General features: G+C 48.2%; 2 protein-coding genes across 8 annotated transcripts in view; one reads left to right on the top strand and one right to left on the bottom strand.

Moving 5' to 3' along the window:
- DOCK2 (dedicator of cytokinesis 2) overlaps positions 1-18,041 on the top strand; it is a 1,781,615-nt gene that overhangs the window by 1,280,652 nt on the left and 482,922 nt on the right. For all 4 annotated transcript variants that reach the window (XM_063928256.1, XM_063928254.1, XM_063928255.1 and 1 more), the window contains exon 29: positions 7,912-8,006. In XM_063928256.1, the coding sequence (XP_063784326.1) occupies positions 7,912-8,006 (95 nt within the window). The remainder of the gene's footprint in view (positions 1-7,911; positions 8,007-18,041) is intronic.
- Positions 1-18,041, bottom strand: part of LOC134933211 (ERV-BabFcenv provirus ancestral Env polyprotein-like) — a 447,012-nt gene that overhangs the window by 30,206 nt on the left and 398,765 nt on the right. The gene's annotated exons all lie outside the window — the stretch shown is intronic.

Below are 18,041 nucleotides of genomic sequence, written 5' to 3'. Positions count from 1 at the left end.
GAGGACGCTCCCCGAGGAAGCGCCCCTCGCCCCCCCCCCCCCCCCCCCACAAGGGCAGGACACACTCGCCATCCTTCAAAAGGGGTAAGTACCCCACAACACCACTTATGCTACAAGTGACCGCTGGCCAGTAGCGCCTTCCCGCCACACCCAGTTTCAGAGAAACGCAGCCCGCCAACCCAATACGAATGAAATCCAACCAGAACCAACTAACCAAACAAGAACAAAAGTCCCGTCAAAACAACTCCCATCCCTAACTACAAAGATAGCAAACTAATCCAGACAAGAAAACAGAGCCCTCAGAAAAACTCCAATCCCAAGATGAGAGAGATGTACACCATCCTTCCTAAAATAAAAGGGACTCTGGAGCACCAATAGCGGATGTCTAACTGCCAAACCGCCAGCAGCCAACACAAACTTCGACACAGCAAAGTTAATCTTCTTCCTAGTCCTGTCAAGCGCTGTGACGTTCCGGGATCCCCTCCAGACAAACCGAGGAATAATGTCAGACCAAACCAAGCGTACACCAGGCCAAAGCAAGCTAAGTTCCCCCAAATCCGCCTGAATCCGAAGGATAAGATCTATACTCTTAAGGTGACCCACCCAGGTGCAGCAGCAACCATTGGGGACGCCCCCAACGCTGCTCCTGCTGAAACAACAGATCCAAAAGTGCAGAACACCTGAGACCTCTCACACCTAACCATCGCACTCTGCGACCATCTAACAACTCAGACGACCTATCAGCAAGGGGATGACGCTCGGCCCAAAACACGTAAGAATGGCCAACTACCCAAATCTGTTCGGTGGAATCAGTGGACACTGTAAAAGAAAAAAGTAACCTAGCTGTCAGGCAGTGCCCATAAAACGGGGAAGTAGAAAAGTTAGACCGAACCGAACAGTTAGTAATAAAAAACCCAAGTGAAGGGGAAAACTTAAAAAACCTCCTGTGGACCTGAAGTGTCAGCCAATTGTAATTAGGCCCCCTCGAAGGAAAAATTTTAAAAATCCCTTCACACCTCCAATTGTGGAAAGCTAACCATTCCAAAATTGGCAGGTAAACAACGTTTTTGGGTTAGTGCAAGTAGCACAACATTAAACCTTATCCAATCTAATATAAGACTTAAACGCGGCAGACTTCCATCGACCCATTTCCTGAATGGCTGACGGTGGAAGGCCGAGCGCCGCAGGAATGCGTCCCATATTCAGCGCTATTAAGCCCTAGGGCGGCCAAACAGCGCTTCAACACAACGTCAAACTAAAACCGAGTAAGAGGCAATGCATCTCCGTGCAGCAGTACTTGAGCACCACAATTAGGCCGTAAGGGCAAATACATTTGCGCGAGCAGTACAGGGCACAAGTCGTCATCCTCCTGAGCCTTCAAAGTCACCCAGCGTCCTCGACCCAGCTGGTCGGTCTTGGAACGGGGTAACCTACACATAACGACACCGTCCTTGAGCACCAGGTCCCTGAAAAGCATGCCTGTATCAGTGGACCGTTTATTAGCGGCCACCAGCTCGCCAACCCGAAAGGCCCCAAAAAATGCGAAGGAAAAGGGACGCCTCAAACGCGGAATCAGTCACCGCCGGCAGAATCGCCATGAGCTCGTGCAACAACTGCGTGTCAATAGGTCTGCGCGTATCTGACTGGGATGGACTTAAACTTGCCCAACCCCTGAGCGCCTTGGATAAAGTAAACGACCTGGTGGGGTCCGTCCCCTGCTGCAACCGAGCATGGAACGAAATCCCCGCCAAAGCCGCGGACATGGATGCCTTGGACCTACCACTCTGGTAACACTCCCAAACAAAGGCCAACAAAGGCCAACAAAACTTTCTCCTCTGACTTACCCCACACCTAAGCTGGTGCACCTGCCACTCACGCCAAGCCGCAGCATATGCCCGACGGGTCGAAGGAGCCAAGAAATTCAGCGCCAAGTCAGCTACGCCAGTTCTATAATCTGCCAAACAGAAGTTGGACATGTCAAGCCTAGGGCCTCCGCCCCGGGGGCCAACATGCGAAACCTGGCAAAGTCGAAACGCGACAGCGCATCAGCGATGCCGTTCTCGACCCCAGGCACGTGCTTCGCCGTGAAATTGATGTTAAAACGTAGACATTGTAACACCAAACCGACAAGAGGAAGCAAATCTGGAAGTTTCTACCCTTCATGCACTAAATCACCTCCCCTACACTCACCAATAGGCTGGCCCTAACCAATTACAACTCACTCAAAACTCTGATCTGCCTAGCAACAAACCAATCACAAAAATGTAAGACTCTTATATAGATTTCCTGCCTAGCCAGGCACTCTCCTTATCTGAATACTGCAAGCCTATCACTTTGCCTCAGACTTCTGCACTGAGTGATACAAGATGATTTGCTTATCATAGGAGTTAATCCCCTCTATAATTCTTCATAGACAAACCAAAAGACTACAAACAGTAAAATCATTGTTTCCTGGAAAATCTAAATGAGATCACTTACTACAGTCAGAAAGGGGTAATTAACCTGCAGCAGTACAAGGGAAATATTTTTTTTATACTTTTTTCTTTTTTTTCTTTTCTCTTACGTCCTAGAGGTAGCTGGGGTCCATATTAGTACCATGGGGTATAGACGGGTCCACCAGGAGCCACTGGCACTTTAAGAGTTTAACAGTGTGGGCTGGCTCCTCCCTCTATGCCCCTCCTACCAGACTCAGTTTAGAAAATGTGCCCGGAGGAGCCGTTCACAGCTAGGGGAGCTCTACAGAGCTTTTCTGGTAAAATTTATTTTTAGAGTTTATTTTTTTACAGGAGGCTGTTGGCAATGGCCTGCCTGCAGCGAGAGACTAAGGGAGGGAGCAGTGTCCGCCCTGCGGGGTCTGAGCCACTGTCTCCGCTGACTGGACACTGAGCTCCAGAGGGGATAGATCACTCCCCGCCGCAGGGAAACGCTCACCCCAGCAGCATGCTGCCACCCTCTTGCAGAGCTGAAGTGTGGCGAGTGAGTCACCGTCCCCCCTAACAAGCGGGGGGTCGGTGTGAAGAGGGCGGCTACAGGGTAGGAGCGCAGTATTAATTGCGCTCCCGGGCGGCTCAGCGGTACCTGGGTGCGGCGCTGTGAGGGGCGCCCTGAGCCAGCGCCTGACCCTACGTTGACCAAATCAAGCCTGTCGGGGTCTGCGGATCTCAGCCAGCACACAAAATCTCAGGCCAGTATAATCTATGAAGAGCGGGAAGACAGCGCCATTAAGGGGGCGGAGCTTCTCCTCAGAGTGGACTCAGCAGCGTTTCAGCGCCATTTTCCTGCCTACAGTCGGATGCAAGTGGAAGTACAGTCCCTCCAGTGCAACTCCAGCTATCTGTACGGTACCAGGGGGTTGTAGAAGGGAGGGGAGGCTGTGTAAGACTCTGTCACCTATTAAGAGACACAGTCAGCGCTGGTTTAGGGTCTCCCTATACCTGTAATAGCGCTGTGTGTGGGTTGGCTCCAATCTCTGTGTCTCTCTGCCATTCTTGGGGGGGAAACTCTGTCTGCCCTGTACCCTGTGTGTATGTGGGGTGTATCAGCAAACATGTCTAGAGACTCTGTTTCATATGCTGCAGGGGATTTATCTTCTCAGGAAGATCCCATCCCATGTAATCAGGATTGCACTGTTGTAGCGCAGATCCCAGCTAGAGAACCGGAGTGGTTAGCCTGTCTTAGGGGGACTATTTCTCAGATTTCTGAGAGGCATACAAGAACTGAGCATGCAACTCAGGTATTGCAATCCTCTATGGTTGTATGGTCTGATACTGCTCCCTCGGGGTCCCCTGTGGTTCATTCTCACAAACATGCACTTGCCAAGATTATGCAGGATGACACGGACACCGATTTTGACACTGCAGACGGTGACGGGGATGTGTCGAGGGGGACGGCATCACTTGCTAAGGGGGTGCAGTTCATGATTGAGGCCGTATGGGATGTGTTGCATATTTCTGACACATCTCCTGAGCAGGTAGAGGATGCCTTTTTCACGGACAGTAAGAAGGCCCCTCTCACCTTCCCAGCATCTAAGGAATTAAATGCTATATTTGAAAATCCGGAGAAAAAAATCCAGATCCCTAAGAGGGTCTTGGTTGCTTTTCGATTCCCAGATGATGATAGAAAAAAATGGGAGTCTCCGCCTATAGTTGACGCCTCTCCCACCTCACCGTTTCTTCAAATCAGGCTTGCCGGCAGACAGAGCAATTCTTCTGGAAGCTATCCGAAAATTGGTAGTGTCCGAGGTCATTGTTCCAGTTCCGCCTCATCAGTGGAACAAAGGTTACTATTCGAACCTTTTCCTTGGTACCGAAGCCGGATGGTTCGGTACGGCCAATTCTGAACTTAAAGTCTTTGAACCCTTATCTCAGGGAGTTCAAGTTCAAGATGGAGTCTCTGAGAGCTGTCATCTCAGGACTGACGGAGTTCCCCCCCCCCCCCCCGCCACCAGTTCCTGGTGTCCTTGGACATCAAGGATGCGTACCTCCACATTCCCATTTAGTCGCCGCATCAGGCATATCTCAGGTTTGCACTGTTAGACGATCACTATCAGTTTCAGGCACTGTCATTCAGTCTCTCCACGGCACCGAGGGTCTTCACCAAGGTGATGGCAGAGATGATGGTTCTCCTCCGCAAGCAGGGGGTGAACATAATTCCGTGCCTGGACGATCTCCTGATCAAGGCGTCGTCCAGGGAGAAGTTGTTAAGATCCATTGCTCTCACGACACATCTGCTCAAGGAGCATGGTTGGATCCTGAACCTTCCAAAGTTTCATCTGGAGCTGACAAGGAGGCTGATCCTAGACATGGAGGTGCAGAGGATGTTTCTACCGGTGGAGAAAGCATTGGTGATTCAAACAATGGTCCGGGATGTCTTGAAGCCTACCCGTGTATCGGTTCATCAGTACATCCGCCTTCTGGGGAAGATAGTTGCCTCCTACGAGGATCTGCAGTATGGAAGGTTTCATGCTCGATCCTTTCAGCTGGATCTCTTGGACCAGTGGTCGGGATCTCGCCTACATATGCAGCAGAGCATACGTCTGTCGCCAAAAGCCAGGATTTCGCTCCTCTGGTGGCTTCAACTACCACACCTTCTGGAAGGCCGAAGGTTCGGAGTTCAGAACTGGATCCTTCTAACCACAGATGCAAGTCTAAGAGGTTGGGGAGCAGTCGCTCAGGGGGGAACCTTCCAAGGAAGGTGGTCGAATCAAGAATCCCTTCTCCTAATAAACATCCTGGAGCTAAGGGCCGTATACAACGGGCTTCTTCAAGCAGCACACCTTCTACAGGATCGGGCTGTTCAGGTGCATTCGGACAACGTGACCACAGTGGCCTACATAAACCGACAAGGCGGAACAAAGAGCAAGGCTGCAATGTCAGAGGTGTCAAGAATCCTCCTTTGGGCAGAAAGACACGCAGTGGCGATGTCAGCAATCTTCATTCCGAGAGTAGACAACTGGAAAGCCGACTCTCTCAGTAGACACGATCTCCATCTAGGAGAGTGGGGCCTCCATCCGGAGGTGTTCGAGGAGGTAACCGGTTGGTGGGGGGTTCCTCACATAGACATGATGGCCTCCCGCCTCAACAAGTAGCATGCAGAGGTACTGTTCCAGGTCAACAGACACGCAGGCAGTGGCGGTGGACGCACTGGTAACACCGTGGGTGTTTACGTCAGTGTATGTGTTCCCTCCATTTCCTCTGATTCCAAAAGTTCTTCAACTTGTAAAAAGAACAAAGGTTCTGGCAATCTTCATTGCTCTGGACTGACCAAGGAGGGCTTGGTACGCAGATCTGCTGGATCTTCTGCTGGAAGATCCAAGGCCCTTACCTCTTCTGGAGGATCTGCTGCTGCAGGGGCCGTTCGCTTATCAAGACTTACCACGGCTACGTTTGATGGCATAGTGGTTGAGCGCCAGATCTTAGCTTGGAAGGTTATCCCGAGCGAGGTGATTCCTACCCTGATACAGGCTAGGAAGGGGGTAACGTCTAAACATTACCATCGCATATGGAAAAAATATGTGTCTTGGTGTGAATCCAAGAAATTTCCTGCGGTGGAGTTTCAAGTTGGACGTTTTCTCCTTTTCCTGCAAGCAGGTGTGGATATGGGCCTGAGATTGGGCTCCATCAAAGTCCAGATCTCAGCTTTGTCCATTTTCTTCCAAAAACAATTGGTTGTCCTCCCTGAGGTTCAGACCTTTCTGAAAGGGGTTCTGCACATCCAGCCTCCCTTTGTGGTGCCAACGGCACCCTGGGATCTTGATGTGGTGTTACAGTTCCTGCAATCGGATTGGTTTGAGCCTCTACAGGAGGCTGAAATCAAGTTTCTCACGTGGAAGGCGGTCACGTTGTTGGCCTTAGCTTCTGCTCAGTGCGTGTCAGAATTGGGGGCTTTGTCCTGTAAAAGTCCCTATCTGATCTTCCATGAAGACAGGGCGGAACTCAGGACTCGTCCGCAGTTCCTGCCTAAGGTTGTATCAGCTTTTCATATCAACCAACCTATTGTGGTGCCAGTGGCTACTGACTCCTCAATTGCTTCAAAGGCCTTGGAAGTTGTGAGGGCTTTGAAGATCTATGTGAAGAGGACGGCTCGTCATAGAAAATCTGACTCTCTGTTTGTCCTCTATGATCCCAAAAAAATTGGGTGTCCTGCTTCTAAGCAGTCGATTTCACGCTGGATCAGATTCACTATCCAGCATGCATATTCTACGGCAGGATTGCCGTGTCCAAAATCTGTAAAGGCCCACTCTACTCGTAAGGTGGGTTCTTCCTGGGCGTCTGTCCGGGGTGTCTCGGCTGTACAGCTTTGCCGAGCTGCTACTTAGTCTGGGTCGAACATGTTTGCTAAGTTTTACAAGTTCGATACTTTGGCCTCTGATGACCTCAAGTTTGGTAAAGCGGTCTTGCAGGAGCCTCCGCGCTCTCCATCCCGTTCTGGGAGCTTTGGTACATCCCCATGGTACTAATATGGACCCCAGCATCCTCTAGGACGTAAGAGAAAATAGGATTTTAATTACCTACTGGTAAATCCTTTTCTCGTAGTCTGTAGAGGATGCTGGGCGCCCGCCTAGCTCTTCGTTTTCCTGCATTGGTTTTATAGTTCAGTACTGCCTGGTTCATAGGTAAGTTCTGCGTTGTTTGCTGTTTCAGTACTGATTCAGCTGTTGCTGAGTTTTCCGGCATGTTAGCCGGATTTGCCTGTTGTGTGAGCTGGTATGAATCTCGCCACTATCTGTGTATTTCCTTCTCTCGAAGTATGTTGTCTCCTCGGACACAGTTTCTAGACTGAGTCTGGTAGGAGGGACATAGAGGGAGGAGCCAGCCCACACTGTTAAACTCTTAAAGTGCCAATGGCTCCTGGTGGACCCGTCTTTACCCCATGGTACTAATATGGACCCCAGCATCCTCTACGGACTACGAGAAAAGGATTTACCGGTAGGTAATTAAAATCCTATTTTTACATTGAAGATAAAATAACTCTATAATAGGGTTTGACAAAATGTATTGGGTGAGCCATGTTTAAAGTTATGGATTATACCATGGTTTGAGTTTATATTAAGTAATCCAGGTATAACTTTAAAACTTCATGTTTATTATAAACTCTTAAAAGACATGAAAATTAACAAAAAGGCTAGGAGAGGATTTTTTTCGTAGTTTGAAGATTTAAAATTTAGGACATGAGCTATTGTAAGGCTTGGATGAAACACTATTGCTCACACAAACTATTTGATATCAGAAACTACCCTCTTTAAAACAAGAGACAGTGTTCTAGGTCCTTTATGGGGCTCCATTAGTGCTTTCCCTGTCTTAGTTGGCACATTTCAATGTCATTTACACCTGAGCATGCTTGTGTGGCATAGCTGTACTTACAGTACGCCTTTGTATGCTTATAAATAAATGCATACTTAATCTCTTTTAGGACTTTCTTATGGAGACATTTATCATGTTTAAGGATCTAATTGGAAAGAATGTTTATCCGTCAGACTGGATGACTATGAGCATGGTTCAGAACAGGTAAGTGAATCAATGCTATAATCATTAAAATCTGCCTGTATTTATTCTACTCATATACAGTATTGATATCCTGATTACTGCAGAGCAGGGCCATCTTAACATATAGACACACTGGGCATCTGCCTAGGGCCTCATGGTTATAGGGGCCTTCGAGTAGGGTCGGGCTGGGCCAGCGGCATCTGGTGCCTCCGGAGCTTCTTGGGTGACAGGTAGAGAATGCTACCACTTTTATTGAGTATTAAACACAGTTAAAGCGGTAAGGCAACACTCTCTACCTGCCTCCCATCCTGCAGTGATTGGCTGTCAGCATGCCGATTGATGGATGGCTGGAGTTATACACCAATCCAGTGGCGTCACAAGGGGGGTTCGGTCTGCTCCCGGGTGTCACCCGCCGAGGGGTGACACCAAAATGCCGGCTCCTGCACAGTGACAGGAGCCGAGTGCTACACTGTTATATTATGTGCAGCACTCGGCTCCTGTCACTGTGTAGGAGCCAGCACTGCAGGGACAGCACCCCTGGGAGTCAGCCCTCACCTCCCACACCCCCCAGTGACAAAAAAACAGGTGTCGGGACCGAAGACCCTCCCCCTCCCACAAAGCCCCGCCCCCTTTTCGTGCCTTCAGTTGGCTAAAAATGGGTGCCACCCGCGAAGCCCCGACCCCTTTTTGCTCGCTGCCGCACCGGGTGTTACAGAGGTGAGTGACGCCAATCCAAGTGCTGACAGCCATTCACATTACTGAGCATGTGGACAGACAGCGCGGAGCCACAGGAGGGGTCATTTATGATTTTTTTTTTTATTGATTCCTGTGAATGTGTGGACTGGAGCCCCAGTATATTGCTTTGCCGAGGGCCTAATATGCTGTTAAGACAGCCCTGCTGCAGAGCTCTTGACAGAATGTCAATAAGGAGAACGTCATTAAAAAGTTATTTGCTTACTTTAAGATACACTGTATAGTTCCCAGTCCCATTACTATCCAGATATCTTTATTATTTAGGACACATGGTCATTTACAAACTGATGCTGTATTTCTAATAATGGGTTATGCAGCGGTGCAAGTGTGCGGGAACGGGTGGGCACGGCGTACCCATAAGAATTTAGCCGTGGGTACGCCGTACCCACACCGACGTACCCACACTCGTCCCTCCCTCTGCTGCTCACTGCCGCTCACCACCGCACCGCTGCTCCCCGCCGCCCACCGCCGCACCGCCGCTGATATGAGGGGAGGAGAGCGCAGCCTGCGCCTCTCCTGCCCCTCAGTGTCTTCATTTAATTCAGCGCTGTCCGTGAGCCAATCAGAGCTTGCGGATGTGAGCTTTGATTGGCTCACGGATCGGCGCTGAATTGAACTGAGCCACCCGCACCCGCTGGACACTGAGGGGAAGGAGAGGCGCAGGCTGCGCTCTCCTCCCCTCACACACACAGGATAGCGCACAGCAGCAGCAGCGGTGAGCAGCAGGGTGGGGGGAAGCTTTGTGTATACCTGGCACTGGGGTCATGTATACCTGGCACTGGGGGGACATGTGTATCTGGCACTGGGGGATATCTGCCACTGAGGACATATCTGGCACTGGGGAACATGTGTATCTGGCACTGGGGGATATCTGGCACTGGGGGGACATGTGTATCTGGCACTGAGGGCATATCTGGCACTGGGGGGACATGTGTATCTGTCACTGGGGGCATATCTGGCAATGGGGGGACATGTGTATCTGGCACTGGGGGATATCTGGCACTGAGGGCATATCTGACACTGGGGGACATGTGTATCTGGCACTGGGGGCATATCTGGCACTGGGGGCATATCTGGCAATGAGGGGACATGTGTATCTGGCACTGGGGGATATCTGGCACTGAGGGCATATCTGGCACTGGGGGAACATGTGTATCTGGCACTGGGGGCATATCTGGCACTGGGTGCATTTCTGTATCTGGCACTGGGGGGCAATGTATACCTGGCACTCTGGAGGCATTTGTGTATCTGGCACTGTGGGGTAATGTGTATCTGGCACTGTGGGGCAATGTGTATCTGGCACTGTGGGGCAATGTATATCTGGCACTGTGGGGCAATGTATATCTGGCACTGTAGGGCAATGTATATCTGGCACTGTAGGGCAATGTATATCTGGCATTGTGGGGCAATATATATCTGGCACTATTGGGGTCATATGTGTATCTGCCCCTTCCCCCATATGTGTACTAAGCCCCCATTTTCATTGGCCACGCCCCATGTGGCATTTGGCCACACCCATTTTTGGCACGCACGCCTATGGCGCGCGCACACAGTGCCCGTAAGACATTTTTTCTACTTGCATCACTGGGGTTATGTGCCATAGCCCTGGAAATCTTGTTGGTAGGGATTCTTTTGTCCAGTGCAATAAAAAAGAATTGGTTGAACCCTTTGTTGCAAGCTGTGTTTTTCTGTTCCTAGAGCCTCCCAGCTGGCAGCTACAGGTAACAGAAAGGAGAGCTGGTGGGACACCTTTATTATTAGTAACTTAACTTTTATTTATAAGGCGCCAAGTGTCCACCGCAGAACTGGGTCAAAACAAGGTTTCACGGAACACTAGGTAAAGCTCCATACTAATGCGCCTTGTCTCCCCAATATCCACTTCTGCAGTCCTTTGACAGTCCACCTGACTTTTATAATAAATTTTTAAAAAAAGATAAGCCTTACAGTACCTAAGGGGCAGTTTAAGAGAGGAGAGGGCCCATGTGTAGGCTCCGTGTCGATACCCTCCTCTCTGGCAGTGCAGTAGACTCTTAGTAGGCTTTGCACAGGTCAGTGGGAACATGGCAGCTGCACTATATTCCAGTAGCTTTCTCTACTGCGCATGCGTAAGTCTTTGGGAAAAAGATGGGCGTGCCTTTTTTCCAGTGATTTCTGTCTGCAGTGCCGACGCGGGACTCCAGAGAGGTGAGTATAATAGAGTACAGGGTGAGCAAATATTAAGTAATGTAAGGATGTCCTTTTGTAAAAAACCTCAATTGTTGTGCTAGTAGCCTAAATGCTGTCCACCAGGAGCTGGTGCCCTAAGCAGCTACAGTACCTAAAGCTGCCAAATGGTAGCGCCAGCCCTACCAAACTATACAAAGGGGTACCCAAAAGAAACAGGTCGTGTTCTAGAGGGCGGGTGATGCTTGTAGTACAGGCTTCCGCCGCTAGGTGAATGTTTGTGGAACACTTCTGAGACAGTATCTCCGATGACGTTGCGGGGGAAGGTAGCATTGATTTGACTGCAGTGATTTTTTTCCCTATGAGTTATTCTCTCTTTCTCTGACGTCCTAGTGGATGCTGGGAACTTCGTAAGGACCATGGGGAATAGCTGTGCGCCATTGCTCCTCACACACACTTCACACTCCGGTCACTGAGGGTGCAGGGCGCTGGGGGGGGGGGGGCGCCCTGAGAAGCAATTATAACACCTTGGCTGGCAAAAATACCACAATATATAGCCCCAGAGGCTATATATGTGAAAAATACCCCTGCCAGAATCCAGAAAAAAGCGGGAGAATAGTCCGCGGAAAAGGGGCGGAGCTATCTCCTGCAGCACACTGGCGCCATTTCTCCTTCACAGATCCGCTGGAAGGAAGCTCCCTGGCTCTCCCCTGCAGTCTACACTACAGAAAAGGGTAAAAAAAGAGAGGGGGGGGGGGCACTAAATTTAGGCGCTGTATAAATTATATAGAAAAAGCAGCTATAGGGGACATAACTCAGTTAGTCCCTGCATTATATAGCGCTCTGGTGTGTGCTGGCATACTCTCACTCTGTCCCCCCAAAGGGCTTTTCTGGGTCCTGTCCTCTGTTGGAGCATTCCTTGTGTGTGTGCGGTGTGTCGGTACGGCTGTGTCGACATGTTTGATGAGGATAATGATGTGGAGACGGAGCAGATGCCTTTAGAAGGGATGTCACCCCCTGCGGGGCAGACACCTGAGTGGTTGAGCTTATGGAAAGAAATGAGTGCACGTATAGACTCCTTACATAAGAAATTTGACGACATGCCAAATGTGGGACAGCCGACTTCTCAGCTCGTGCCTGTCCAGGCGTCGCACAGGTCATCAGGGGCTCTAAAACGCCCGCTACCTCAGACCGCAGACCCAGATGTCGACACTGATACTGACACCAGTGTCGATGACGATGAGTCTAACCTGATGCCCACTAAGGCCATTCACTGCATGATTGAGGCAATGAAAGAGGTGTTACACATTTCTGATATAAATACAGGTACCACAAAAAAGGGTTTTATGTTTGGGGAGAAAAAACTACCCGTAGTTTTTCCCCCATCAGATGAATTAAATGAAGTGTGTGAAGAAGCGTGGGCTTTCCCTGATAAAAAATTGGTAATTCCTAAGAAGGTACTAATGGCGTTCCCTTTCCCGCCAGAGGATAGGTCACGTTGGGAAACACCTCCTAGGGTGGATAAAGCGCTCACACGTTTGTCTAAAAAGGTGGCACTACCGTCTCCGGATACGGCCGCCCTCAAGGAACCTGCTGATAGAAAGCAGGAGGCGATCCTGAAGTCTGTATATACACACTCAGGCATTATACTTAGGCCAGCTATTGCGTCAGCTTGGATGTGCAGTGCTGCCGCTGCGTGGTCAGATAAACTGTCAGAAAATATTGACACATTAGACAGAGACACGATCCTGTTAACCATAGACCATATAAAAGACTCAGTCTTATATATGAGAGATGCACAGAGGGAAATCTGCCGACTGGCATCTAAAGTTAGTGCATTGTCCATTTCTGCTAGGAGAGGCTTATGGACTCGCCAGTGGACAGGAGATGCAGATTCTAAAAGGCACATGGAAGTGTTGCCATATAAGGGTGAGGAATTATTTGGGGATGGTCTCTCGGACCTAGTTTCCACAGCAACGTCTGGGAAGTCAGCATTTTTACCCAATGTCTCCTCACAGCCTAAGAAGGCGCCGTTTTATCAGGTTCAGTCCTTTCGGACCCAGAAAAACAGGCGTGGAAAAGGCGGGTCTTTTCTATCCAGAGGCAGAGGTAGGGGAAAAAGGCTGCAACAAACAGCAGGTTCCCAGGAGCAAAAGTCCTCCCCCGCTTCTTCTGCCAAGTCCGCCGCATGACGGTGGGGCTCCACAGGCGGAGCCTGGTACGGTGGGGGGCCGCCTCAAGAATTTCAGCGATCAGTGGGCTCGCTCACAGGTGGATCCCTGGATCCTTCAAATAGTATCTCAGGGGTACAAACTGGAATTCGAGGCGTCTCCACCCCACCGGTTCCTAAAATCTGCCTTGCCGATTGCTCCCTCAGACAGGGAAGCGGTGCTAGCGGCAATTCACAAGCTGTATTCCCAGCAGGTGATAATCAAGGTACCCCTACTTCAACAAGGCCGGGGTTACTATTCCACACTATTTGTGGTACCGAAACCGGACGGTTCGGTGAGACCCATTTTAAATTTGAAATCCTTGAACACATACATAAAAAAATTCAAGTTCAAGATGGAATCGCTCAGGGCGGTTATTGCGAGCCTGGAAGAGGGGGATTACATGGTATCCCTGGACATCAAGGATGCTTACTTGCATGTCCCCATTTACCATCCTCACCAGGAGTACCTCAGATTTGTGGTACAGGATTGCCATTACCAATTCCAGACGCTGCCGTTTGGACTGTCCACGGCACCGAGGGTATTTACCAAGGTTATGGCGGAAATGATGATACTCCTTCGAAAAAAGGGAGTTTTAATTATCCCGTACTTGGACGATCTCCTAATAAAAGCGAGGTCCAAGGAACAGTTGTTGGTGGGAGTAGCACTATCTCAGGAGGTGCTGCACCAGCACGGCTGGATTCTGAATATCCCAAAGTCACAGCTGGTTCCGACGACACGGCTACTGTTCCTGGGTATGATTCTGGATACAGTCCAGAAAAAAGTGTTTCTCCCGGAGGAGAAAGCCAGGGAGTTGTCATCTCTAGTCAGAGACCTCCTGAAACCAAAACAGGTATCAGTGCATCGCTGCACGCGGGTCCTGGGAAAGATGGTGGCTTCTTACGAAGCAATTCCCTTCGGCAGGTTCCATGCCAGAATCTTTCAGTGGGACCTTGATAAAGCCTAATATTTATCTTACTTAAAACCCTCTAAAAGGTGAAAGAACACAGTACGCTATTGGCGTATGGTATACCGTAAGGGTACGCACATTGCGTAACAATCGCTTAGCCGTAGTCGAGACGCTCGAGCGTCACGTTCGCTCGCGGCCAAGAGATCACAGGCAGGCATGCAATAGGCTGCCGACTAACGTAATGATATGCTACTAGCGTAGCGGACGCTTGGGACCACGAGGAGATCACAAGCGGCGCTGACGCTCACAATGTTAAACCTTTATAACTATACCATAAAACAATATGCTTATACTGTAAACCCTTGTGCAGTGATAAGATGTAAATGCAACACAGTGTAACCTTGTTAACTTGAAAGCTGTACGAGCGTCTCCGACGCTCTGAGAATACTTAAAAATATAATGAATACACAGATACCGGTCTTAGGTTCTAACACCTTATATGAACGTTCTATTTGCAAAAGAATAACACAATACAAGTCATACACTACCAAAATAACATTGACTACCTAACCAGATAACTACACATGAAATACAATAGCAGTACAATAACACTTAAGAGAAAGAGAGAGAGAAAGAGGAGAAGAGAGAGAGAGAGATATGGCTCACAATAACAATAAAGGCAATATGGTTGCAGAGAAACTTACGCACAAAGGGAAACAATCGCATGCGCCTTCTGGATATCCAGCTCCCGATTATCAGCAATGAGAACCGTTGAAGAGAATAGAGAGCTGGCCCAGATCGGCTTGTCCTTTTATACACTACACACAATACAGTACAATGGTCCCTATATTCTTATTGTTCATTGGACACAGGAATTCGTCTTCGCATTATAACAAAAGGTCATAGGTTGATTCATACAGGTGGGCTGTGACTATTTCCAACTGCTCAGGTGGGTGGGAAACTAGGTTTCCCGCCGCATGGATAATAAAGTGCAAATAATAGTAAATGTCCATAAACTTCTTATGTCCATAACTATTCGCACGAGCGATTAATCCGCTTCAAACCAACACCGGAATATTGCTAATTAAATACTCTTCCGATGGATACTAAACACCACTGTATAACCCCTGTCTGACCCTTCGTATCAAACAAAGAGGGATCTCTTTGTCTATGAACATGCTACATTAACTAAACTTTCAGATTCTATCAAAGGGACCATAATCTACAAAATACACTATATAGTTAAAATATGTTACGAACGAGTCGCCCGCTAGACGCACATAAACTTTACCGTAAATGCGCACACCGTGCGCCTGCGGGTACCCGCAACGGCGAGTATGCGCACGCACGGCAGGGCTTACGAACGTGCAACAGGCACTCGCATGAGGTGCAAATATGGCAGTGTGTAGCGTGATATTTTTCTGACTTTGACAGTCCACCCTTTGGCAGTCACCAATAACTGCCACTTTCTAAAACATTTCAAAAAGAGAAAAATATATGTCATGTGTAAATACATTTCTATGATTGGGTAGGGGAGGAGAGGAGAAGGTAGGAAACGGGTATGACCTAGTGAGATAGCAGAAGCATGTGTGTATGAATCCATGTTTGGGGGGTCATGTATCATCGTGCCGTACGTGTCTTAAATCAAGCTTCGAGGTATTGCAAAGTATACATTTGAATTCCTTCTTATCCCGTGGTACGGGTCTGTGGATGGGCTGTCAAACTTTACCGAGCTCTCTTCGGCTTTTGGTTGCAACAAAATGGGGGAGCACATTTTAGTTGATGATACATGAATGGGGGAATATGTGAATGCTGATATCTGTGCCTGTATTCCCTATCGACTATGTGTGTTATTACCTGAAGGTTGTAGAGATGGAGATAAAGAACAATTATGGTAAATGCAGTGATAAACTATGTGAGTTTAATATACATTTGCCGATTGAGGTCTTGTCTTGTGTCTTGTCTTGTCTTGTCTCGATGCACATGTTGACTGTAGTCTCTTTGTGCTTTTGCTAATAAACGTAAGCAAAGCTTTATCAATGTCCATAGACTTACAAAAAATGTTGGGCTAGCGTTTTCATTAAAGTCACTAGGGAAATGGGGGGTCTATGGCAAAGTCCATCTGTTGTCTGCGTGCAAGGTTGTCAAATTTCTTCTTTAGTCCTTCTGTTGTCTGCATACACGGTCGTCAAATTCCTCTTCCAAGCGGGTCTTTTTACCTTGGAGAAAAACGAGAAACAGGTGAAAGAAACGGACCGTGGAATCACATTTTCCATATGAAATTTCCTAACCCTAATTCTCCCATCTGTTTAGTACACGTATCGGTTTGTACGATGTGTGCACAGTATCCTGGTGATACCTCTCCAACTCTCATGATCCTACTTCCTAGGGTATACCTATATCGGAAATATTTTCCACTACCGGCTATGTGGCGTATAAGTTCTGTATCTGTTGGCATTCTATTGGCTCTGTATGAAAAGGTCATGGTTTGGTTATTCCATGACACTTCCCAATTTCCCGGCTTTCGGGGATTGGAAATGTTAAAACATACTAGGGATCTATCCACATGATATTGGTGGAGCTTCAAACTAGGAGGACTGGAGATATTAAAACCTCCTGTCCACCGGCCTCCCACCACTTAGCTCAAGTACCTCCCCTATAGTTAAAGGGAAGGGCACTAATCCTGATTTGCCATGGCCTTGAGGTACTTGAGAGCATACCCAACAATCTGTCTGATTTAACACTTTACCCACTAAGGAGTGATAGTCACTCAATGGATGCCGGTCCATGTGGATATTAAAACTGGATTGGCATTTCTTGATACACCCATCCTCAACTACACTGTCACAGAGCCTACAGATGCAATTTTCTTCAGCTAAACAATCCTTCACAATTGTCTACAAATAACATGGCTGCTAGATCGTTTTCCGGTACTCGCCTTTGCTCGGTGATTGTGTTGCTATTGGAAATTTACACCTCCGTCTCAGTCATCAGAAACCCATTCTGGATCCTTTCTCGACCTCACTGGTACTCTCACCGAAACAGACTGCTCTGGTCAACATCAGGGTCAACATGAAAACACGGCTCACAGTCTCTCGAGGCGAGTCCATTCTTACAGGAGGAGAAAGGAGAAATTTGTAATGGGGGTACAGGAAAACAGTTTGAGGGGGGGAGAGAAACTTGTTACGATAATTAGTTCTCTAGTCTTGTTGTTCTTCCTGTTCTGCTGTCATCTCAAAGGTGCTGTCTCTCAGTCTTCCAAACGAACATTCCGGTGATGCAATATTCCTTCCAAACCAGCGATCTCTCTGTACGGAGCAAAAATCTTGCATTACCATTTGTCTAACTGATGGGTGACATACCATCTTTAAAACATGAAAACATGAGTGAGAAGAGAGAAAACAAAAAAAAAACAAAAGAGAGAGAGAACAATTCATATATATATATATTACCTAAACCATCAATGAACAACAACAGGAAAAAAACATTTTTCAAACATTTTAAAACATTGTTCATCAGGCTGTCATATCTACATGTCCAATGGTATCCTTGCGCAGTCCCTCCCACCAGCACCTCCATACTCCACCCTTTGTATCTGGCCAGGATACATTGATGCGGGTAGGTCATGCTGGGGTTTGGTAGACTTCTGCAAAGACCAAGTAGATATGCAATGTTTGAGTCCTACCAATAATCGTCAGAGATGGGGAGAGAAAAAAACATTTCACAGATACATTTACAACGTTTCACCCGGTCATTCCTGTGTCTTCAGGGAATGACCTCCCAATTTATTAACTATAACCTCAGGCTTACCATCTGTCCTAGTGATCACCTTTCCTGGCTACATATTATGGGTGTGGCCCAAACCTCTTCCTATATGATCCCTGATTATAATTTGGTGTGTCATATTCATGTCTAGGGGGTCTGACTTTATGTGGGCTGTAACAGTTACTGGCATAATGCCCTTCTCTTTTACAAAGATAACAAACCCTGGGCTTCTTCCAAGTGTCAGTGACCTGAGGT

The sequence above is a fragment of the Pseudophryne corroboree genome, chromosome 6, assembly GCF_028390025.1.
Source record: "Pseudophryne corroboree isolate aPseCor3 chromosome 6, aPseCor3.hap2, whole genome shotgun sequence".
NCBI classification, from domain to species: domain Eukaryota; kingdom Metazoa; phylum Chordata; class Amphibia; order Anura; family Myobatrachidae; genus Pseudophryne; species Pseudophryne corroboree.
This window is presented reverse-complemented; position numbering and strand designations above follow the sequence as displayed.